General features: G+C 35.0%; 3 protein-coding genes across 3 annotated transcripts; 1 reads left to right on the top strand and 2 right to left on the bottom strand.

Annotated features, from left to right (window-relative positions):
* Positions 1-543: 543 nt before the first annotated feature.
* On the top strand, positions 544-2,075 carry LOC306863665 (claudin-11-like; the record flags this gene model as incomplete). The annotated part of the gene is made up of 4 exons (XM_079407173.1): positions 544-643; positions 765-831; positions 1,671-1,735; positions 1,802-2,075. 4 exons carry the CDS (start codon positions 544-546, stop codon positions 2,050-2,052), a joined length of 483 nt encoding a protein of 160 aa, XP_079263299.1. The 3' UTR covers positions 2,053-2,075.
* A 4,760-nt stretch (positions 2,076-6,835) lies between these two features.
* LOC306863573 (putative cationic amino acid transporter) lies at positions 6,836-15,032 on the bottom strand (the record flags this gene model as incomplete). The annotated part of the gene is made up of 7 exons (XM_079406994.1): positions 6,836-7,164; positions 8,703-9,553; positions 10,790-10,998; positions 12,924-13,070; positions 13,172-13,389; positions 13,498-13,734; positions 14,735-15,032. The coding sequence occupies 7 exons, from the start codon at positions 15,030-15,032 to the stop codon at positions 6,836-6,838; spliced, it is 2,289 nt and encodes a 762-aa protein (XP_079263120.1).
* Positions 15,033-23,932: 8,900 nt separating this feature from the next.
* Positions 23,933-25,224, bottom strand: LOC306863155 (ribosomal protein eL22-like 1). Its single transcript, XM_079406367.1, has 4 exons — positions 25,198-25,224; positions 24,741-24,845; positions 24,247-24,368; positions 23,933-24,156 (listed from the first exon to the last, which is right to left on the bottom strand). The coding sequence occupies exons 1-4, from the start codon at positions 25,204-25,206 to the stop codon at positions 24,015-24,017; spliced, it is 378 nt and encodes a 125-aa protein (XP_079262493.1). The 5' UTR covers positions 25,207-25,224; the 3' UTR covers positions 23,933-24,014.
* Between the last annotated feature and the right edge of the window lie 517 nt (positions 25,225-25,741).

Consider the following 25,741-nt stretch of genomic DNA (forward strand, 5'->3'; position numbering starts at 1 on the left):
ATAACGATTAGAGATATGTTTATGATGTCAAAAACTGGTCTTGGACAGCATAGTATCATCTAACCCACTAGATGGCATTCACTCCCAAAATAGTAATTTCATACTTCCTCAGAAAGCGTTTTTTTTTATTATTGTTATGGTTGATGCAAAGTTCTGTTGTATTTTGTGAAATATTATAACGATTATTTAATTTGGGAATAAGCCGAAAAGTATGATATTGAGAGGGAAAATAAAAACATAGACTTATTACTGTAATAAATCAAAGATGTTATTCTCCAAGCTTTGAGGGAAGGCGATTGTGACTTATTGCATGTGCGTTCTTCTGATTGGCTGAAAGTTCTGTTGGGCACGACCACTATAAATAGTAAATTTACCAGTTGGAAAGTTTTCACAGTCCATTCTCGAATTGTTAGTATGCTCATCTTCTCCATAGTTTAGGATCAGTGATCTTTAAATATTTTTTATGTTTATTATTTATTTATTTTTTTACTTGAATACCATTAACATTTTCTCTGCGAACATATTTGTGTATATTCAGTCAGAATGTCCCATAGCTGTCGTCTGCTTTGTGGATTTTTAATGAGCTGCATCGGCTGGGCTGGTATTATAATAGCGACCTCAACAAACGACTGGGTGGTGACCTGTAAATACGGCATGCGTGCCCTTTTTATAATCTATATATATTAGTTGTTTGTTTGTTTTTTGTGCAAATGATTGGTTGTCAGGGGGAGGCTGAATGCATTTGTTGTTGTTTTTGTGTGAAGCTTACATCCAGACGTCTCGCGCTCTGCTGGCGATGCCGGCTCTGGCTCTCGTGCTGCTGGCGATGCCGTGCGTCAAACTGAGCCAAGAGACTGAACACTAAACACAGACGAACTCTCATGTAAGTGCCAAGAAGAATTATGTTCAATGAATGTGTCATTTCAATTTTAAAGCGAACTGTCCTTTAAACTATTTACTCAATCCTAAATTTGTTGATTTCACAGTTTAAAGTAGTTTAAAGTAACATTTCCATTGCATATAGGTTTTTATAGTAGTAAAACATGCTTCAGATTAATAAAATGTTCTGCACACTAAGAATAAATGTTTTTTGAAGAAAATGGTTCTATGGCATCGAGGCAAAAACCCCCTTTGAATTTTTTTTTTTAAGTATTAAGTGCTACCCTTATTCAACCATCATAGTAAACTTGGTGTTTACCCAAACCCATTTAACCAATAACACCTGAGCACCATTTCTAGAACAGCCATGGTACCATTTCCTGCAAAGGACCCATTGATATATTACTCATTAACTTAAAAAAAAAAAAGCTATTTGTTAAATTGTTGAAAATTTAGCAGTTCTAAGCAAAATGCTAGATGTTGTCCTCTGGTTGTTCATATCCTCTCTAAAGTCAAGCTTTCAACATACAGGGCTGAAAATGTCCTTGACTGAAGTAACTGTAAAACATCCAGAGATTTCCTACATCCTGTTAGAGTGGGAAGAGCCAGCCATGGTCAACTGTCCGACCCATTTTTACTGTAAAAAAACACAAATAAAACACCCAATAAACATAGCAATTTCTATGAGAATCTCAACACTTTCTGGAATTTCATGTGAGGGTGAAAGCTTTCCACATGCAAATTTCATATCAGGTTCAATTGGTCAAGCAAATTTGATACATGACCCACAGAAACCTGCTTGGTTTGAAGGTGACTTCTGTCAAGCATCATTTCACCATTGCTAATGTGACCCATTGTAAGTCAGTTTGCTATTTTCCATGATTCTAGTACTACATTATAGTGGCCTTCCTCTTGTTTTCAGCTCTGTGTGGGATGGTGTGGTTCCCCATCGGAGTGCTTCATGAGGACGGCCTGATGTCGTTCGGATTCTCCCTGTATGCTGGCTGGGTCGGTTCAGCACTTTGTTTTTTTGGCAGCTCGGTGATGATTTGTTGCTCAAGAGGCGACGGCCCAAGTCAAAATCCTGAAAACCGCTACTACTACTCAAAACACAGTGGAGTTACCAACTCCGGCCCTCCTATTAACAGCCATGCCAAGAGTGCACATGTGTGAGAGTGAAGACACACTGGATAGGACCACAGGCTCCTTACCTCAAGATTTGAACACACACCAATGAAATATGTGAAGAATTTGTTTTCTGCTGCCGTGGTTTGACTGCAAACGTGAAGATTTGGTGGGGCCAGAGAATTCAGTGGAAACTGTTCGCTAAAACTCCCAGACGTTTGAACATTAAAGGCTTTGTTTGAACAGACACTGTAAAGAATTCTATCTGTAAGAGGATAACCGGTCATTTTTCTGGTCTCATATAGTTGGTGATTGATTTATTGTGGTGATGTATGGGGGTTTGAAGACATAAAACTACCGTCCACTGTTATGCATATTACTTGTTCAAATCGTCATGCCATCTCATGTTACACAAATGTAATGAGTCTAAATGAAAACATGAACTCGCAAAATATTGTTATAGCTGATGACACAAAAAAAATACCATTTGTGATTGTAAAATATATTCATTTTAATATTTCATTTTAAATATATTTGTATATTCTCTTCAAACATGTAACATTTGATCTCTGTGTTTATAAATGTGTTCTGAATCCGAATGATTTTACACACATAGCTGTAGGGAAGAAATGTAAATATCCTTGTGCAAACCTAAACAAGGGTGAAACCGCAAGAGTAAGACATTTCTACAAACCAACATCGAAAGAATTTGATATCAATGTCACAAAATATTTTGAGAACTATTAAGCTTTCACAGGGAGCCAATCCTAATATTTCCCCTTGAGATTTTAGATCAAACACAGCTGTGGAGATGATGTAAGGTGAAAAGTCCACTCAATGCGTCTACAGAGGTTTTCTGCTCATGTAGTGACAACTTGAATCAGTTTTTGCTTTAAAGAATTATCCTGAGTTTTTATATGGAGAAGACAAAGGCATTGCTTTTAGGATCTAATTATAATGAAAAAGTGAATTTAAAATCAACACTGAAACAGCAGCTCACATGAGAAAGAAATACTAATTCTGTTCAAAATCTAAGCATATATTTGATTTTAGAAGAATAACATTAAAGAGGGGCCATTTAAAGGCACTTATGAAGCCTCAATAACAAAACTACAAAAAAAAAATGGTTTAAACATCCCTCTAGATCAGGGGTTCCCAAACTCGTTCCCGGAGCCTCCCCAACACTGCACATTTTGCATGTCTCCTTTATCAATCACATCTGATTCAACTCATCAGCTCATTAGTAGCAACTCCAAGACCTGAAATAGACATGTCAGACAAAGGAGACATGCAAAATGTGCAGTGTTGGGGAGGATCCAGGAACGTGTTTGGGAACCCCTGCTCTAGATCCTGGAGAGCCGCAGCCCTGCAGAGTTCAAGGTCAAGTTTATTTATACAGCAGCTTAAAAGCAACAAGTGCTGACCAAGGTGCTGCACAGCCAAGACATCAGAAATGCCAACTAACAAAAGCATTAAGACAATATAAAATAATACAGAAAGTAATACAAAACATCACCAAACAAAAGAAACAAACAGAAACAAAACAAAAAAGTATTTTCAAATTAAGCAAAAGCCTGAGAAAAAAGGTATGTTTTAAGAGATGATTTAAAAGAAGATAACGTAGGGGATGATCTGATGGATAAAGGCAAAGAGTTCAAGAGCATAGGACCAAGAACTGAAAAAGCTCTGTTCCCTTTAGGTTTTAAATTAGATTTTGGGACAATCAATAACTTCTGAGAAGACGATCTAAGCATTCTCACAGGAGAATAGAAATGGAGAAGATCTGAAATGTAAATTGGGGCAAGACCATGAAGTGCTTTAAAAACTAAAACTAAAACCTTAAAATAAACTTTGAATTTAACAGGTAACCAGTGAAGTGAAGCTAACACAGGGGTAATATGCTCCCTCTTTTTTGTCCGTCAAAAAGCGAGCCGCAGCATTCTGTACCATTTGTAAATGTGATAGTGATAACTGGTTAATTCCGGCATAAAGAGAGTTACAGTAATCCAGCCTGGTTGAAATTAATGCATGAATAACAACCTCTAAATCGTTAAAACTGAGAAAACTTTTCAGCTTGCGAAGCCCCTTAAGATGCAAAAAACTGGCACTAACTACAGAGTTAATTTATTTGTTAAATTTTAAATCAGGATCATATAACTCCCAGATTTTTTACCTTTTCACAGATGTTGTCTTCAAAAGTGCCCAGAGTAGGTCTTAAATTTTGTAAAAGGTGAAAAGGACATAACATAACTTCAGTCTTTTTTCTGTAGGAAATTATTTTCCATCCAATTCTTAATGTCCTCTAAACGAGCCAGCAAAGAGGACACTGAATCAGAACCTGATTTTAGAGGAAAATAAAGCTGAGGATCATCTGCATAAATATGGTATGAATCTTTATGAGACTCAAATATAAAACGAAGAGGGAGCAAATACAGGGAGAATAAAATTGGACCCAAAATAGAGCCCTGGGGTACCCCACAAGTGATGGGAATTGAGCTTGATGAAAATTCACCAATTTCCACCGAAAAACTCCTTTTTGCGAGATACGATGCAAACCAGTCTAATGCAATACCACAAATGCAGTTCAGCTCCAACCCTAATTAAAACTCACCTGCCTGTAGCTTTCTAGTAACTCCTCAGACCTTGATTAGCTTGATCAGGTGTGTTTGATTAGAGTTAAAGCAAAACTCTCCAGGACCGGAGTTCACCACCCCTGATCTAGAGGGATGTTTAAACCAGTTTTTTTTTCCTTCGCCACCCCTGCTCTAGATAATCACTTATCTGCCACAAGGTGCAAATGCATTTTAACAAGTACCTGTTCAAGAACAAATATTTTTAAGTTCACTAAGAAATACACTCAAAATGTTTTAATAATTAGCGAGACATGATTAACAACACCTTCAAACCTAGAAAATCCATCAGTGATTGACGTTTGTTCCTCTCAAACAAGCACATACTAACATTAACCATTAACTACCCATCCGGTCTCATGAGATCCTCATCAAAATAAAAGTATTTATTTGAACATTGGATTTGTTTAGTCATAGTTTTTATCTTTTGACAAAAATATTGTTTAAATTCATATTGTCATGTCACACTAATTTATTATATAAATTATGTAATATTAATATTTTAAAGCCAGCATGAAATGAAAATTCATGTTTTCTAAATGCATCTTGATCTTCTTGTAAACAATTCATCCATCATGTTTCTTTTTTTTTTTTTTTTTTACTTTTTTACTTAATTTTTTACTTTTTTGTTTCATAACATGATCTTCCTTTCACTCGGATATGTATCACTATATGGAAGGAAAGATCTGTCGCTTCTGTTTCATTCTGACTTTACAGTTTTTTAAAATTGCTTAGACACTAAAAGTGATACTTGAGGCCCACTTTTAGTGGAACCATTCACTCATATACCTAATCTTTAGGTCTGTAAAACTATAAGCACATTGCATGCTTTAAACTTAGTAATTGTAAAACAAACTTTTTTCAAAACTCTGAACACAGCTCTATACATTACACACATCATTCGAAATTAACAGCTCTTTTATTTAATTTGGGAAACACTGCCATTTTAATGCCAAACTCATTTACTGATGACCTACACACAGTGATCATGTGCGAAAACACATATGTGACCCTTGACCACAAAACCAGTCTTAAGTGTCAATTTTTCAAAATGGTCTACAAGCTGAATAAATAAGCTTTCCATTGATGTATGGTTTGTTAGGATCGGATAATATTTGGCCGAGATACTATTTGAAAATATGCAATCTGAGGGTGCAAAAAAATCTAAATATTGAGAAAATTGCCTTTAAATTTGTCCAAATTAAGTTTTTAGCAATGCACATTACTAATCAAAAATGAAGTTGATATATTTATGGTAAGAAATTTACAAAATATCTTCATGGAACATGATCTTTACTTAATATCCTAATGATTTTTGGCATAAAAGAAAAATCAATAATTTTGAGCCATACAATATATTTTTGGCTATTACTACAAATATACCCCAGCGACTTAAGACTGGTTTTGTGGTCCAGGGTCACATAACTGTATTATTTGTTCACTTAGTAATCAAAATGCCACTGCACTCTGAATAAGCAAAAGACACACAAGAGTAGTGTTTTACATTTTTCACATCTGTGTGTAGTTTGGTGTGTACGTGGCTAATTATTCTATGTTTGTGTGTTGAGTTACTATGCAAAAATACAATTTTTAGAAGAGTTAAAACAGTTTTCAAAGAAGTGTTTGCTTTTGCAAGATGTGTGTGATGTTTTGTATGTTGTTTGTGTGTTTTGTGGTTTTGTGTGTATACAGTTTTGAGAAATGGAGCCATAGTTTCAAAAACTGTGTGTAAGCATTTTGAAAAAACTGTAATAATAGCCCAACTTTAAAATGGCTACCAATTTTAGTAAAAGAAAATCAAATTTTAGTTGAGAAAAAAATGCATTTGATATATTTTTAATGTTATATTTATATACAGAATTTTTTATTTAGACCTGATTTTATTTGTACTAATCTCATATTGGTAAGTTAATTAACCAGCTAATAAAGTTGTTTTATTTACATTATTTATATAGGTCCTTGCAAATATAAATGTGTCTATAAATCCTTGCAGGGGTTTTACTTTTTTAAAACATATATTACCAACAGTATGTTTTAATTTAAATTTTCTAATTTATCGTCATGATGCATATTTTCCTTTTGTCTTCATTACTTATTACGGTATTGCTGCATTGATCGGAACATATTCTATTTGCCAAAATCGAGGTCACCCAAATCCAACCTCCACTGCGACAGTAGTTTAGTGTATCTACTGCTCATGCTCACTCAGGTGAATTTTCTTCATTGACCAGCTCCTCAAAGCCTTTATTGGTCCTGCCTTTGCTTCTGTAATTGTGACTGTTGGACGGTCTCTGTTCATCATAGTGCTGCTGGTAGTCTTTCTGGAATTGATAGCCGCGCTCCTCAGCCACCCAGCCCTGGTACTGTCCGTCGTCTTCGTCCTCCTGAGGAGGGAGGTCTTCATCGACATTGAAGCTGTCGTCCACCTCTGTGTCATACCTCTGGTAGGAGCTGGCGTGAGCCGCTTCCTCTCTAGCGCTGAGTTCCAGTGAGCTGTTCCACATCCCGTAGCTAAAGTAGATCAGTACACCTGTAGGACGAAGAGATGGGGTCAGTTAAAGCCCATTCACACCAAGAACGATGACTGTAACTATAGTTTTAATAATCATACTAATTCTATGAGAACAGGGAAGCGCACACCATGACTATAACATTAACAACATAAAGGAATATCTTTGGAACCACTTTCAGAACTATGTTTTCCAATTATGAATGATGAAACATTTACAGTCAATCAGAATCCACCAACCTTACAGAGCTTGAGGATTTAAGTCGACAGATGACAAAACTGCAGCGTGCAGCTTATAGGCATCACTAAAGTTATCATTCTTGGTGTAAATGGGCGTTTACAGATAATTGGGAATATATGGAGTAGAGCTGTATGATTTGCTGATAAAAATTGTGATTGTGATTTCAAATGCCATATAAAAAAAAATATCAACTTTTCTTTTTGTCGCAGACAGTGCACCGACATATAACACCGTTGCGCTTCGGCTGTCCCGAGTTCGAGTCCCGGCTCATGGACCTTTCCTGATCCTGCCCCCTTCTCTCTCCCACTTCGCTTCCTGTCTACCGACTGGCCTATCAAAATAAAGTTAATAAACGCCAAAAAAAAATCCAAATTTTTGAGGTTATGTATGGCTATAAAAAAAAATTAAAAATGCTATATTTTATTTTGCAGTGAAATATCACAATAGTAATACTTTTTTGTTTTTGTATGGATTATTAATATTTAAATAACATTAAATAACAAGTAATAATAACAAAAATAATACTGTAAATAATACATATATATATATATATATATATATAAATATTAATTGTAAATAATATGTAAAGAATATTGTAAATGCATAATATAGAAATTATATATGTAAATAAATATAATACCTTATTTTACAGTGAAATATTACAGTACTAATATTTATTTTGTTTTTATTATTATAATTTGTTTTATCATTTTTAAATAATAAATTAAATTATTTTTAAATAATACATTTTAAGTAATATATTTATAATCCAAATAAATAAACAAAAGAAATATTACTATTGTAAGGTTTCGCTGTAAAATGAAATAATTCATTCGATTTATCTTGAAAAATATTAAATTATGTTAAATAATATTTTATGATTTAGTAACAATAATTAGTATTATTACTACTACTACTACAACATCGCAAAATATTATTTCACATTATTTAATAAACAATATATTTATAATCAAAATTTAAAAACAGAAAGAAAAAATTATTTTACTATTGTAATATTTCATTGTATAATAAAATAGAGAAGAAAAAGAAGAAAACATTTAAATTGAGTCTTAATTTCTTCATTTTCAAACGTTAAATCGTAGATCAGACCTTTTTTTTGTTGATAATGAGTAAATAATGAGCTGCTCATGTATAAGAACAGTTCTGTGCTTAACACGCAACGCATATATTTATTTAATTTAATCGCAGCCTTTGCAATTTAATAATCATACTTATAAAAAATTAAGTTATAATAGGTTTTTTCCGATTAATTGTGTGCCCCTAACGTCTAGCGTGCATAAGAGAAGATCTGGCTTACCTAGTGAGCACCACACCACAAAGCGCACCCACGTGATGCTGGAGAGTTTGAGCATGAGGTAAATGTTCACCAGCATGGCAGCTGTGGGCACAAAGGGAACACAGGGCGCCATGTAGGGCAGCTTTTTAGGGTTCTCAGGCTGCCGGAGAATAATAATAACCAAAGTAACCATGAGGACAATCACAGTCATTATAAAAGGTAATATTGCCCAGCGAGCTCCTCCTGAGACCTGGTCGAAGCCATAGATGACAATCGTCCAGAGAAAGAAGGTCAAGATGAAGAAAAGGAGGACACAAGAAGTAACAGTACGTCCTGTTGCAGGTGTGGGCCTATCGCCCAAGTTCGGCAGGCCCAAACGCATCCGTATAGTGTAATAATGAGACCCCAAAATGCGTTTCAGGAGACTATTGGAGTCGTCCACCGCAGTGCCGTTATCTCCAACGCCGTAGCCAGAACTATCTGACTGGTAGCCTCCAGAGTCTGACTTTTCAATCAGAGTTTCGTCGTCTCCTTTGGAGGGGAGGTTCATGGCCCCACAAGGGTTGTCGGCGTACTCTTCTCCACCAGGTGAGTTCATGTCCTTCTCACTAGCTGCCATCATTTCCTCCTTCCTCTTCCGTTCCTCCTCTTCCTCCTCGGTGAGGAAACTGGTGAAGCTGTCTCTGTCGGGCTGATATCGCAGAAGCAGCACGCACACTGACACCAGTGTGTAGGCCAGCAGTGTGCCGATGGACATCATCTCGATCAGGTCCCTCAGACTCACCAGAAGAGCCAACAGAGCAGCCAGAGAGCCTGATACAGCACAGGCCACCACAGGCGTCTCTGTGTGGGGACTCACAAAGGACAGGAACCTGGCATTCACACAAACAAGCCAGAGTTATTGTACGTAACTAAAACTGAACCCATAAAAAACTGTTTTGTTACTTGAAATAAAATCAACGTTCACTGAAATAAAATAAAATATATATATAAAAAATACATTTCATTTCAGCTATCGCCACGACAACATTTCTCATCTTCCATTTTTATTTAGTTTACTTTGAGGTACTAAAACTAAAACTAATAAATCTAAACAAAATATAAACCTATATAAAAAATATACAATAAAAAGGCTAAAGCTGTAACTAAAATTATATAATTGCATTTTTTCTGATAAAAATTGTGATCACAATTTAAAATGTGATTTAATAATTTAAAAACATCCATGTTTGCTTTGTTTGTTTGTGGGGCTGGCCAATATTTTGTGATTAAAAACTATTTATACAAAAAAATATATAATAATAAAACTGACAAAAACATACAACAAAACCACTAAAACTTTAACTAAAAAACATAATTGCGAGTTTTTTGATCAAACTTGTGGTTCCAATTTAAAATGTGATTTTGGATTGATGTGTTTGTAAGACTGCACAATTTGAAAAACAATTTGTTAAAAAATAATATTCACCTAATCTATGTGTATATTAAAATAAGTAAATAAATAAATACATAAATACATAAATAATTACAAAAAACCTACAGGAAAATTACTAAAACTTACTTAAAATGTGATTTAAAACATTCTAGATTTGCTTCTTTGTTTTTTATTTTGTGACTTACAACTATATCAGCAAAAAAAAAAAAAGAATAAAAATGTAAAATTACAAAAAAAACAAAAACTAAATTACTAAAACTTTAACAAAAAAAAAAATCTAAATTTTTCAGATAAAAAAAATCTCACTGTAATTTTTAAATTGCTATTGTTTGTAGGGCTGGTCAATTTGGCCAAAATTTTGGGATTAAATACTATATTGACAAGAAAGAAAGAAAGAAAGAAAGAAAGAAAGAAAGAAAGAAAGAAAGAAAGAAAGAAAGAAAGAAAGAAAGAAAGAAAAATAAATTCAAACTTTTACTTTACTCAAACTTTTTTACTTTACTCAAACTTTTACTAAAATTAAACTAAAAACAGAAAATAGAAAAATAAAATCTAATTCAAAATATTACCAAAACCATTTCAATGGTACTAAAAATAACACTGAAACAATCTTGGGATAAAAGCTTGTAAAACATGCATAGCATTAAAAAAAGAAAAGTATTTACACAAATACCTGAAAAGTAGCCCATCTCCTGCCATGGCATAGATGACTCTGGGCATAGGGAACAGAGATCCCAGTAGGCTGACAGTGAGTCCTGCAACAGCGCCCACAGCTACAATATACTTCCCTGCCAGGAAGCCGTGAACGGCAAACATCTCCATAAGCGGGGCATCGCCATCAATCAGGTTATATGGCACCAACAATGTCAGAATCACACTCACCTAAAATATATAAACAGGCTAAATGCTTATTATGTGGCAGTTTGTCACAACAATTTAAAATACATGGCATAGAAATGTCCTTTAGGACACAATCTCAGTCTAGATCTTATTTCAAGGTGTGCCAATGAATGGATGCTGTAGGATGATTCATCCAATTCCATTGCACAATAAGAAAACTCATGGTGCAGTTAATCTGTCTCAGGAGAGTTAAAGCAAATTGCTTTCAGATTAATATTTTAAAAAGGATGAGCAGAGGTCTTCAGCTCTAGGGATCAGAATAGGCCTTAAATAAATTAAAGGCCAGCACTGAAGTGCTTGAATGATTCATTGAATTGTTTGAATGTGCAATGTAAGCTGAAATACTTGCATATCTTTTACATCTATTCTTTCTGCAGTGCCTGTCCTTTAATAATTCAATATTCAAATTTGGTAAACAGTTTAATGTCAGAGTTAGGTTACAAAGTATAGAGTCCATGTTTATTATATAAGAATATTTTAGGCTATCTATAAGCTAGTACATAAAAAAAAAAAACTTTCTGAACCATGAACCATGTTGATCCCTTTCTTTGAGAGGTACATGTTTTTTAAAGGGATAGTTCACCCAAAAAGGAAAATTCTGTCATTAATTACTCACCCTCATGACGTTCCAAACCTATAAGACCTTCCTTCATCTTTGGAAAACAAATTAAGATATTTTTGATGAAATCAGACAAATCCACTTGATTGGCTCTATCACACTCTCCTCTCCACCTGTAGCTGGTGTGTGGTGAGCGCACTGGTGCCGTTGTAGTATGGCTGTCGTCGCATCATCCAAGTGGATGCTGCACACTGGTGGTGGTTGAGGAGAGACCCCCACATGATTGTAAAGCGCTTTGGGTGTACGGCAATACACAATAAACGCGCTATATAAATGCATCATCATCATCAGAGCGCTTTCATTCTGACCCTCCATAAGCAACTCAACTGACAAGTTCAAGACCCAGAAAGATAGTAAGGACATTGTTAAAATAGTCCATGTGACATCAGTAGTTCAACCGCAATGTTATGAAACTACGAGAATAGTTTTTGTGTCATTGTCTGACACAAGAAATTGTTGAATTTTTTTTTTTTTGCACACAAAGATTATATCTGAACATGTCAGTTGCATTTCCATCTAATGAGGGTCAAAAAGCTCTCGGATTTCATCAAAAATATCTCAATTTGTGTTCTGAAGATGAACGAAGGGCTTACGGGTTTGGAACAACATGAGGGAGAGTAATTAATGACAGAATTTTCCTTTTTGGGTGAGCAACCCCTTTAAAAAATAAAGGCCACTATATGTTTTCATATTTTCATATTACACAGATCCATTTATACTGAGTGAGAAAACCCCTAATCGTGATATTATTAATGCAACAAACATTTATTATATAATTTTGCAAAAAAACAAATCTTAAAATTAAATATTTGGCTTTTTATTGTACTAAACTAGAGCAAATGGTTAAAATACCTTGTGAATATTTATTTTGTATTAAATTAGCACTGTACAATATCTTACTTTCCACCAGAGTTATTACCTGAAGATTTATTAAGTTATTTATTTGCACTTCAGCTATGAATAATTGAAATGAAATATGAAACTTCAACTATGAAATATGAATAACAGAGAATACTGCCTGACAATCCTCAGTGAACAAGATAAATGTGACAAAACTCCACAGAAAAATGCACAAATAATAAGTTTTCTATATGTATTTCTATTTACTATTGAAAACTAGGGGTTCATTTCATGATTATTCTCTGTCTTAAGTCCTTAGAAAGCAGAATTATGACAAAAATAATATCATATTTGGTAAACTTGTTAAAAGTGATTATGTAATTAAACATAATGAACTAATATGCTTCTCAGTTCAGTGTTTGGGTATGAGAGGAGTCACTGTACTCACAGAGACGTACGCTGTGAGACAGGTGACGAGAGAGGCTGTTATGGCGTATGGAATGGAAGTGTCGGGGCTCTTGGCCTCTTCTCCTGTTGTGGCGATAATATCAAAGCCAATGAAGGCGTAGAAACAGGTTGCAGCTCCTTGCATGACCTACAGAGCACATAAAAATCATTGATCTTTATTATAATAGAATGCTCATTTTGCAGACAAAGAGTAATGCATTTACATTCCTATATAGTTAACATTCTTACCCCTGACCAGCCATAGGGCAGAAACCTCCCATCCTCCCAGTTGGCTCCAGAAAGGAAAAACAGTCCAGCAAGCATCATAAAGACCCACACGACCAGGTTAACAACATTCAACACATTATTAAAGCTCACAGAGTTTTTCACCCCTAAACCAACAATCATGGTCACCACCATAGCGATCAGCAGAGCCAGCAGGTCTGGATAAGATTCCTCTCCCTTACCTGGAATCAGAAAGACAAATGAACTATGTGAGGAACATGAAGGAGGAATAAAGACCACATCAACCACACAAGTGATTTGTTTAGTATCTGATTACTAAAGACACTTACCCAGGCCATTCAGTGTTCCAAGATGGTTGATCATGTAGCGGCTGATGGTGTGATTGGCTAAAGAGTCGAACATGCTGCTCAGTGCACTGGCCCCCGCTGCTGTGCCAATCAAATACTCCAAAATGAGATTCCAGCCAATGAAAAAGGCCACAAATTCTCCCACTGTGACATAACTGTACGTATAGGCGGAGCCTGTTGTCTTAGGCACTCTCACTCCAAATTCAGCATAGCAGACACCTGTGTGAAAATCACTGAGATTAGCTGTTTGACATGTTCATAATGCAGAAACACATTTAAAGACAACGTCTGGAATTTTATGGATGTGGCCATTTATGGACGTTAATTTAGGTCACAGCTTATCGTTTCTATGTGTTTTTATTTTCTGATTATTAGGAAGAGGCAATTCATATTTTACCACGTTTAAAGTTTTACTGGCAATGTAAAATTATTTATTTATTGTAGAATTTCTCATTATTATTATTATTATTATTATTAATATAACTTTAGTTTTTTTATTATTAGATTTGCACATTTTATTTTATATACAGTTTTATTGTTTTCTTTTTCTGTTTATTAGGAAAAAGTAATTGATAATTAAAGCTTACCATGTTAAAATTTTTGGTAATGCAAAAGTATTTATATTTATAATTTATTTAGAAATTATTATTATTATTATTATTATTATCATTATTATCATCCTCAATAATAATAATATGCATATAAATTTTAATTAATTAATTTTAATTTCAAATAGTCTAATGTTGTCATTTTCTCTTTATTAGACAAAAATTTATTAATATTTAAATTCAACATTTTTTGTAAAATCTAATGAATGTAAAAGTATTAATATTTATGATTAATGCATGTAATATAAAATTATTATATTAATAAAATAACATGTTTATAAATGTTTAAATTAATATATAGTCTCATGATTTTACTTTCTGTTCATTAGAAAAAAAATCAATAATTGTATTATTGCTTTGTATTATTATTATCATGTTATGTTATTACTCTATTTCAGCACAGCACAGCACCTCAGCACAGCTGGCCATGATTACAGACAGGTGGGGTTATCTCACAGCCTTCAGGACGCATGAAAAAGAATATATAAATAAATAAAAATAATAATAATAATAAAAAAAAAAAATAATAAAAAAAAATAAAAATAAAAAAAAAAAAATATATATATATATATATATATGCAAACTGTTTATAAACTAGCATAAAGTCCCACCTGACAGAATGGATGCCACAGCAGCAATGATGAAGGACAAGATCACTCCAGGTCCTGCCATTTCCTTAGCCACAAGCCCGGCGACTACATACATGCCAGTGCCCACGCAGCTGCCCACCCCAAGTGACACCAGATCCACCGTAGTGAGCACACGGGCGAGCCTGGTGCCATGCAGCTCATCTGAGATCTCCTGCATGGAGTCCACAGGTTTAGTGCGCAGGATTCGTGAGTGGAATCCATACCAGGATGACTCCCACTCAATTCTCCTGGGGTCCAGTTTAGCAAAGACAGCACTCATCCTCCAGCACAGGAAGACTCGGAGGGTGAGGGTGAGGTTTGTCCTCAGTGTCTCGTACCAGGTGTTTCCTCTAAACTTGTCTTGTATGAGCGTCTCCTGCTTTATTCTTCGCTCTCTCTCTTTCTTTCTCTCTCTCTCTCTCTCTCGCTCTCTCTCTCTCACACACACACACACACACGCCGTCTCAGAGAGGATCCATGAGCCGATCAATCATCATAGTGCTCTATACTGGATCCGCAATGACATCCTACAAAAAGAGGAAAGCATGTAAATCACATATAATCCACAGATAATGCAACATAATCAACTCAGACAAAGCATCATGCTGGGTTTAAAACTGCAGAGCAACATGTTACAATAGTCAAACAATAGAGAGTGTCTCTTCATTCACTTAGGTGAAATGTTGCTATGGTGGCACGTCTCATTAAACTTGCAGATTAGCATATGGAGAGCATCAGATATCCAGCGGACATTGATATACTAATAGAGACAACAATGTGAATAGAATGTCATATTTCAGCCTGGAGAAACAGTACAGAGGTCTGTAAACAGGACCGAATTGATCGAAATGTTGATATAACGTTGACAGTTTATTGTTACTGGGACAGACAAGCATAGAAATTGTGTGAACAATAATTTAAAATGTATCGACTACATACAGTCTTACTAAAGAAGCAGAATATACTATTCCTGAATATTTAGCATATTTTATACATTCATTACCTATAATACAATGGCAACAGTCTTACTAAAACAAAACAAAACAATATTATTATTCTATCTATTATATATGTTAAACATTTTTTGTATTAAATTATTGGCATAAATGCAAGAGGACGTCATTAATTTAATACAAAAAAATGTTTAACATATATAATACATTTTGGCATAAAATCTGTTCACTATAGAAATTATGATATTTGAATGCATTTTAAGATCAATTGTATTTTAGTATCACTGAGACACTATTATAACTTTTCCTAATATTTTGAATTGAATTGAATTTTTATATTTTCTGCCTCCATGTTAATTTAGTTTTAGTAATTTTATGTGTTTTTGCCATTTTTATTAGATTCTGTTCTTTTTAAATATGCCAGTATAGTTTATATTCATTTTTATTTCCGTTTTAGTTTGGGTTATTGTAGTAATTCAAGTTAATCTAAAAGAAAATGAGAAATGTTGCCTTGGAAACTAGCTAAAATAAAATAAGTTTAAGGTTCTTTTTTTATTATTATTATTTATTTATTTTATTTTTTTCAGTTAACATTTATCTTAAGTTCTATAATTTTATTTTATGTTATTTTATGGTTTGGTTTGGTTTTTGTTTACCCTGTTTAAGTCCATTAATTTCCATTGTCCATAATGTCCATTAATTAAGTTTTCCAGGCATGAAAACTACAGTTTTTCCTTAAATTTCCTGATTTTCATAATTGTGGGAATCCTGATCCATAACCTTTTACATTTAATGTCATCATTTCACTATACTTTCTTCTGCCTGTCTGCATGAGGCCTATTTATAAACTGTCATCTTCTATGTCAGTCTCCATCAGCTTCAATCCACCGTGTTCCTCACGCCCTTCTTTTGTTTTTCCCTTCACAGATAGCATCACCACACAGTGCTATCTTGTTTCCTTCAATCTAATGCAGGCCTGCCGTTCACTGAGACAAGCTGCAGTTGCCGTCACAGACCCAAGATCTGCTGGATCTGTCTGTTGGTAATTACCAGTCCCACTGCTCTGTCAGTGCCTGCAGGATCTGTTTCATACAACCTGACAATATTTCATCTGTTATCAAAGCAGGGGGAATTGAGGCACGGCTGATAGTGATTTACCAGATCATGTCATATACAGAGGGAACTTATATCCACATTATCTTTGGAGTTTGAAAGAGAGAGAGACCAGATGTCAAACACTCTCAGGTGTCTCCATAATAGTGCCGTATTATAGACATTATAATTATATTTCACTTTTCTGTTTCTCATTTCACCTGCCTGAATTAAATGAATAACTGGAAATGGAAAAGTATTTAAGCATTAAACAGCAAACAAAGTCAAGCATTCCAGGTCAGATATGACCTTTCCAGTCAGCAAATTTGAATAGACATAAGCTACAATATTTCAAAATTACAAAGTAATAATATGCGCGCAGTAAATAGTCTTCACAATATATAGACAAATATATAAGATAAAGGTCGGCTCTCATCTTCTGTGTGTAGAAATGATTCATGAAGTCTTGAAAAGGATCTCTGATTTCATTTGCTCCTGACAAAAGGACTGACGTCATCAGACTCCAGAGCAAGGGATAGGAAACAGATTATAAGGAAGAGAGATGAATGGCATGTATATATAAAGAGAGAAGCCAGACATCAGTAAAGTCACAATTACACAGAGCTCCAGCAAAATGCTGTTCCTTGTAACAGAAACAATATGATATTTAAGCCATAAGATTAGTTTGCTAAAGTTAGAAGTCTGCTTTCAGCCAATCATAAAGTTCAGAAGGAAATGACACCATTATTCCGCGTTGCGGAGTTTCGAGACCGCTTTACATTTAAACGTGCCACACATAGGCCTACTGAAAAAGAAAGAGACCCAGCGCAAAGGTCAAAGACGTCCGTCTAGCGAATGTTTACATAGAAAACAATTTAAAAAGCAGCGCAGTAAAATGCAAAAAAGGTGTTGTGTCACTTAGAAGTGAAAATTTGTGGTTTTGAGTTATCATCCAGGCCATGAATGGTCCAAATGAAAACGGTGTAGACTTTAAAGGTCATTTACAATGAACAACAGATGTGGTATTTTTATTGGAAAAAAGCAATTGGCCAATTCTACGGCATTTTACTGGGTGGCTATGGGGTACAAAAGTGGCTATGACTATTATAACAATGCAGATTTTGAGAAACAGGCCATATAAAATGAGCACTGATAGAGCAGATATGCATGAGCAGCTAGATTATTAAATATATCTTAGAGAAAAAATGACCAACGATAATGCAGTGTGTAAATATAATGCAGGAAAGGAGGCCAAGTGCAATTCAATATGTAAATATTGATGATGGTAATGGCTGTCAGTTAGATTTTGTTGTAAACAATGTCAAATGTCTGTTTGAAACTTGAATCTTTAGATTTCTTAAAGCTTGTAAAAGGCTTGAATTATGCACTAAACACTTACATGCACATTAAGCATTTGAACAGTGCTGCCTTGTAAACACTGAAATTAAATTTGTTTATCCTGACAATTTTTTCAGCACCTTGGTCAGTTCCGTTGTCATACATAATGTGACAACATGCAATGATATAATAATGAGAAAGAATGCTATATCCTTAATATCTTATTAGAATAAACACTGGAATAGTGCACTTAAACTTCATATTTAACATCAGCATTTTACTCCAAAAAATCCTCAGATTTTGCATTTGTCTCCTGCATTTAATCCAAATATATGTAGTACATGCATGATTAAATTGGAATGCAATAAGTCATTTAAATTGTGCAACTGGTAACCTTCCCATATATAAAATTGATGAGGACCTTCCTTAGTTTGTCAAGGGAGAGTTGAACGTTAAACTAAGGAGTGCTATGCTGAGCTGAGCCTTAAGCTTAAAGCACATAGAAAACACAATTTTCTCCAATCTGAGCCAAAGTAAAGCCTGCAACTGTCCACTCTGATAAAAACAAATAGCTTTCCGAAACAGAAATAGAAGTGTCCAGTTTCAAATTGGCAGAAAATATTTTTCCTTGGCAGAAAAGGAGCAAAAACTCACCGATGGGGGATTTTACACTCTATTCTCCATTATGTCCAGCAGTACAGGAGGAATCCAGGCAAAGCTTGTAGAGACGGCAGGGGACATAATGTGGAGACATTGTGAATTATTTAGGCTTTTCTCCTTGTGATCAGAGGAGAGTTCATTATTAAAAGATGTGTTCGCTATTCAACAGCTGCTTAGGATGGAGTTTTAGATTGTCATACTTTCTTAGGTCAATGTCTACATACATACATTCCCCTGGTGAGACTGATGATATGGATTAAACAAAGAGTTTGAAATGTACAGCCTACTTTACCAGGACAAATAAATAAGATAAATTCCAATGTGGGTCATTATTGTTGTGCAAATGTGCAAGATGATTCAAAAATAAGCAAAACAGGAGATCTTTTCTCCTAAGGCTTAGAAATAGCTATACTACACATGATGAACAGCAACATCAATTACTGTCATAATCAGAAAACAGACAGCCTGTATAGTTAATCAAATAAACTTGTTGCAGCACATTCATTATAGTCTGAGAGGTAAAAGAGATCACTGACAAACTGACTCAATAGCCTCCCCAAAAAAGACATGTGTAGTAGAGACACAAAGCCATCAGTTTCATTATTATTGTAGTAATTCTTGTCTATGGCATTTAATTCATTTTTAATTACCCTGCCACTCAACTTCAATGGCTGAGACTCAAGTGGATCTCAGGTTCCGTAGGAAACAAAAGTATAGCCATGGTGACTGCATGCCAGAATGCAGCAAGTGTTTGCAACGAGCCCAGCTCTCACTGCAACAGTGAACACACTTATTCTGCAAAAACAACCACTTTCAAATATAAGTAAATGCATTTCAACTGCAAGACCAAACACTTTTCACATCTTCCCCATGCTAAGTCATGTCAACCTTTCAAAATTTCACCAGCGTTAGTCATACCTGCAATAAAATCCAATGAAATGCATGTTTGCTACATGTAACTCTTTCAGTTCACTGAAATATGTGCCGATTTAATAAATTTTTTTATTTAGTTTAATTTTTTAAAACTCAACAATTATTTGTATTTCAGTCTTCAGAATTTCACATTTAGTTCAATGTTACATGCCATTAACTGTGATTTACTAGCGCCTTTGTAGGTATAGTAGCCTCAAAGACCCATAGTGACCAGTAGCTTAGCCCCATTGTGGCTCCATGGAGGAAATAAAATTGAAGCAGGTTAAAAAATGACGCTGTCAAATAAATGTATAACACTGTGGTGGCCTTCTTTCCCCCTTTTTGTAGGGGACACATGTATCACAATAGAGAATCATGGCATTAAGATATGACATACACTATATTGCCAAAAGTATTGGGTCACCCCATTCTAATGAACAGGTTTGACTACTTTAGTCATTTCCATGAGTACAAATCTTAATGTTTAAGCATATAATGATATTCTAGGGAATTGTGTGCTTCTAATTTTATTGCAACAGTTTGAACAGGACCCTTTTCTATTCTAACATGACAGTGCCTCTGTGTAGAAGGCAAGGTTCAAAAAGAAATGATTGATTCAGTCAGTGTGGAAGAACTTGACTGGTCTGCATAAAGCAAAGTCCTAATCAACAAAATTGGTTTTGGATATGCAATATTTTCTTTCAAATATTTCCTTTACATGGCCTTGACTCCCATATTAAAACCTTGTCAGGCACATTTTTATAGCTTCTGCGCTCTGACTTGTTGACACACAGCAGTATCTGTTATCCCACAATTTCTGTGAAAACAGCAGGATCACAAAGATTATTTTTTTTAACAGTTTCTGATTTTTTTTCTGATTTTGCTGATGCTGATTTTTGCTGATTTTCCCCCCCTTAGACAATGTTCTGAAGAAAAATCTCTTGCCTGGCATTTCTTTAGAACAAACCTGAATTTTGGCCAGCTAGACTAGGTCAGTGGAACAATATTTTTCATATAACTGAAGTTGTCAAAGTTAAGGTTTAAACGCCTGTATGTGTTTTTTGTTAGAAATGCAGTTAGACTGAACAAAACAAAGCAGGAATTACAAAATATTTCAAATGAATTTTTACACGTTTACAGCTGTACAGTTATCTTGAAATATAAAACTAACAGATCTCTGCTGACATCTGGTGGATATGATCGGGTATGTTAAGTTAAAATATGAACGAGCTTGAGGATTTTCAACGCAAGAAAATAAACGAAATCAACGTGATCATAATTAACATGAATTTATTCAGCAAAATAAATGATGTGCATTTAATTGAACAATTCAATTAAGACTAATATTAGGAATATTTAAGGTAATGGAAACCTCAGATGAACTCTATTTCTTGACACACTTACTATATCGTAACTGAAAAACGATACCGTGAGTACCAAAATACTTATATTTATTACTACTAACATTTAATTGGATTTAACCTGAGAAAAGTGTTGTAAATAGACTTATTTTATTATAGGATGCACGTGACGTACCTGCTAAGCTAAGTGTTTTGATATATTTTCTGTATTTTTGTGACTAATTTTAACCTCTATAGTTGAGCTTTCTCGCAAAGAGAATATGCAATAACATACATGCCACATAACAATATGATTTGATCACAGAGGAAGACTTATTGTTTTAACATGCAGTTTAATCAAGTTGAAAGATCACAGATAATGAGTTTTAATGCGATTACTAACTCTGCTTTTTTATTCATTTGTCTTTTGCATTTCTCTCGTGCATTATGTCCTTCATTTGCAGCTTTGGATTCCTTTGAAGACATGATTGCACATGATCAAGTTGGTCAAAGCAAGTAGGTATTTGCCTCATGGTAACGTTTTATAAATTTAGATGCCTTTTCATAGCTTGCATAGTGGATGCTGTGCTCATTGCAGCCTCACACACATCTTCTCTGTTTCTCTGCAGATGCGTGGACCGAAAATAATAGAAGGATGGTTTGTTTTTGTGTAAGGAGTTGGTGCGGTGCATGCCTCTTTTTGGCCGTGAGGTCATGCCTCCATCTCTTGGTGCAGCGCTAAGACCGTGGCATTGAACTCTGGCTCGTTTCAGAATGATCTCCTCACGTCTGTGCTTCTCAAATTGCATGTTCCTGCCCATAGAATTGGTATGTTTCTTTAGCAAGTTGGATGATAAATAGGTGGATTTTGCAAGACAGCATGAATGTTCTGAAACCTTCAAGCCTGGTCTCAGTAAAGAGCTTGCAGAGCTTCCAGAAAAACGTCTACCATTCTTTTTCCTGTTGTTCTGGGGGCTTTGTGGTGCATATAGTGGACTTTGCAGGGCCACAGCATGCAGTGGACTGGGATAGCGATACACTTCCATGCCCTGGTGACCTGGAAGATCAGAACGGTAGGTGGGTTGCAAGACAACTTTGGGTTGAAGTATGTCTGAAACATCTGGCCAGTGCGAGTCTGGAAACAGATCTGCCACAGATCGGAAACCATCTTCAGGAATCGTCTCATCTGAGAAATGGGATTGAACTCCTCTATGCTCTTGTAATAAAATGGGTCGGCTCCTCTGAGGTTCCTCCATGAAACATTCTCCCTCTCCGAGAGTGTTCTTGTATTTCAAAGAGGCCAAGGAGGTGGAGAGAGAGCTGATGGTTTTGTCACAGTCAGAGGGGGTAAAAACATCCCCAAAGTCGCAAAAACCTGAGCTTGCCCTTGACTGACTTTCCATGTGCGAGTGAAGTTCTTGGTCATGCCAGCTTCTTTCCGTCAGGCATTGATGAAGAAGCAGGTCTTCAGATGAATGACTGGAACATGACCAAAGTCCTCTGGATTTTCTAGCCTCGTGAACAGCCTCTTCAGAAAAACTGCGTTTGAGATTTAGTCTGAACGAGTCTTTATCCACCCAGTAATGATGCTGTCTTTGCTGGATAATCGTTGACGTTGAATCTTTAGGATCGACTTTGGTTTTTCCCAGGGCTGTCTCCACCATTATTTTGTGTCTGACTCTCAGGACCTCCAACTCCAGGAGTCCTGCCAAAGTAGCACGAAATCGATCTCTAATACGTTTCCTCCCAGTGCTGGTCCATAGTGCTGCTTCAGTCTCTTCTCTGTGCAGAGCATTAGATAACATCCTGGTAACAGGCTGAAGGCTCTAACACTGGCTGCCTTTCACACTGAAGGTCTTTATAGCGAAGTCACCCATACAATGCAAATGCATTTAATTCCAGACCTTTCTATTGCTCTACCTGTCTATTGATAAGATTTTCACTAACCTTTGACCTTAGGTGAAGAATTTGTTAAAGATAAAACTTAACGCTATCAAATGTGAGATTACATTTTAAAAGTTAACAAGGTTAGCATTTGGGAGATCAGTATTACTGCCAGTGATAGCTTTAGCTCTTGTTATAGTATATGTCATTGTGAGCATGAAAGCGTTTTAGCTATTCATGTTTTTTTTAAACAATGCAATATTAAAGGCAAGCCACCACAGGTGAACAGGGTGAAAATAATATCACTATAAATGTACAGAGGGAATTTTGGATATTTCATTTTATCACTCCATAAATCTGAAAATATCGTCAACAACCAGAAGAAAAAAATATAATGTATGTGTATATATATATATGTGTGTGTGTGTGTGGGTGTGTGTGTAGCCTTAATTTTGCAACTAATTTAAACCGGTCAAATGTGTAATCAATCACATTTAGAATACACTTTTAGTGCAACACAACATACAAACATTTTTTCATATTGCTTTTATCTTTCTTCAAAGAACGTTCAAATCAATTACATTTGGTTGTTGCATCTTCTGATGCTATTAAAATATCAAAAAACAAAGGAACTCTGTTCTTTAACTTCAAAGTGTCTTCAGAAATTATTAAATGCAGTTTGAGAGTTGCATTTACACTAAATTCCTAAAAAATCTCAACATTCATGACAAAAACTATAAAGTAACTTATAAATCAACTATATAATTTAATATTGCAAATACACTCCTGAATTGATTGTTACTACTATAATGATTAAGTTTCATCAGTGCAACATAATGTCTCTTATCAGACACCACTGGCAACATGTTTGTTAATGAATCTTTATCTCTTTTACCCTTGATTATAAATCAAGCCCACTACATGAAACATTTACTACCATTAAAAAACAGACATGATTTTTAAAATGTGTATCATTTTATTTACATATCAAATTATCAAATATTTTGTATATCAAAACATACAGCCCTGCATTTGAAGATGTGACAGCTCATACAGGACCTTGATACACTCAAGACAGAGCTTTCATTCATCAGCATCAGACTCGTCATCTTGACTGATCTGGAAGTAGCGCAGCTCATAGCTTTCCTTATCCGACGCCACCACCCTCAGCCAGTCTCGCAGGTTGTTCTTCTTCAGGTACTTCTTTGTGAGGTACTTAAGATACCTGAGGAACATGAGGTTGTTAGTATATATACAAAGACTTTAAAAAGAACACTAATAATAAACATGAGCCTGCTGATGTAACGAATCTCACCTTTTAGAGAATTGCTTCTCTGATGTGACACTGATTTTGTTCTTCTGACGAATAATTTGCACTATATTTCCCAAGTTGCCCATTTTGCCATTAACCTTCACCTTCTCTTTCAGAAAGGTTTCCTGTTAGTAATAAAACAACATGACCACTAGGGAAGAGAACCCTAGGCATTTAACTAGGGAAGGGAACCCTAGTTAGGGCACAGCGTTAGTGACGATCATTAAAGGATACCTTATTATTTGTTTGGATCAGAAACTAATAGATTTAAAGGTACATATTTTAGTGTATAGATCCTTCTAACAGGAACAAATAAAGCATTCATTTGGTGTTCTAGCCAACGCAAACAGGACTTTTTATTTCAGCAGAGAAATGTTACAAATTTATTCCATGTCTGGAAATGTCATTACATTTTCAGATTTTCCATGTCCACAAGAATCCTGACCATAAATAGAAGTCATGTGTTTCTATCATCAAATGTTTTTTATACAACTTACAAAGCTGGCAGAGTCAAGGATCCCATCCTCCACAGGGTGAGTACAATCAAGGGTGAACTTCCAAGAAGCACCCTTTTTATTCTTTTTCACAGCAGTCTGCCTTTTCTAAAGAAACAAACATTTAATTTATATAAACCTAAATTAAACATCTACTTTCTCAGTTAAATACTGCAATCGTAATTCATACTTGTTTATAAACTCATTAATCTTATGAACACATAATGAAACGCACTACTCTCTTATCATGATAACCAAATGTGTTTAAATAGTTCTGTCATGCTGAACTGCTCATCCACGTGTCTCCCACTGAAGTCAAACTAATGGATTAATATATTATCCCTTTTGCAAACACTAAGTCTGGTTAACACAGTACATATAAATGTAATAGATCTCATATTTTAATCACACAAAACCAAAAATGAAATGCATTTAACCATTAAGACCGGTCGACACGTACCGGTGCCATCTTGGTGAGGTTGGCGTGAAAGAGGAAGTGGCGTAGGTCCGCGCAAGAGTTCACAAAATTTTCTCGCATTTGATTGGCTGTCGGTTAGGGAGCATTCACGAGGACTTTTTGGGTTAGTTCGGCGACGTTCGATTTGTGAATGAATCATTCGTTTGAATGAATCGGTTCATTTGAATGAATCAATTAAACGTACTTTTCTGAGGAAAATCTGACGTCAAAGAATCAGTTTTTTGAACCGGTTCTTTGAAACGAACTGATTCACTGATCTTGTTCATTTTGAGTGTAAAGAGCTATATTTGTACAATTTCTTATTGTATAACATTTTAATATAAAATTGTATCATATAGCATTTCTGTTTCACCATATAAACGTGAGCATTATGGCTTTATTCAATGATTTTATTTTGTGCATACTGTAGTATTGAAAACAGATCTGCTAAATGGCTCTGTAGTTATTACTGTATATGGATGTAGCTGGCTTAACATACAATTAACATGACAAAAACATAAACCACAAATAGGCTATTCAAATATTC

The sequence above is a fragment of the Barbus barbus genome (assembly GCF_936440315.1).
Source record: "Barbus barbus genome assembly, chromosome: 44".
NCBI classification, from domain to species: Eukaryota; Metazoa; Chordata; class Actinopteri; order Cypriniformes; family Cyprinidae; genus Barbus; species Barbus barbus.

Bases quoted from the DNA above. Each gene is read 5' to 3' on its own strand.
- LOC306863155 (XM_079406367.1), bottom strand. The intron at 24,369-24,740 runs GTAAGTTGTATA...TATTACTAACAG, and splicing joins TCCTTGACTCTGCCAGCTTT to GAAACCTTTCTGAAAGAGAA. The intron at 24,157-24,246 runs GTGAGATTCGTT...CATGTTCCTCAG, and splicing joins GAGAAGCAATTCTCTAAAAG to GTATCTTAAGTACCTCACAA.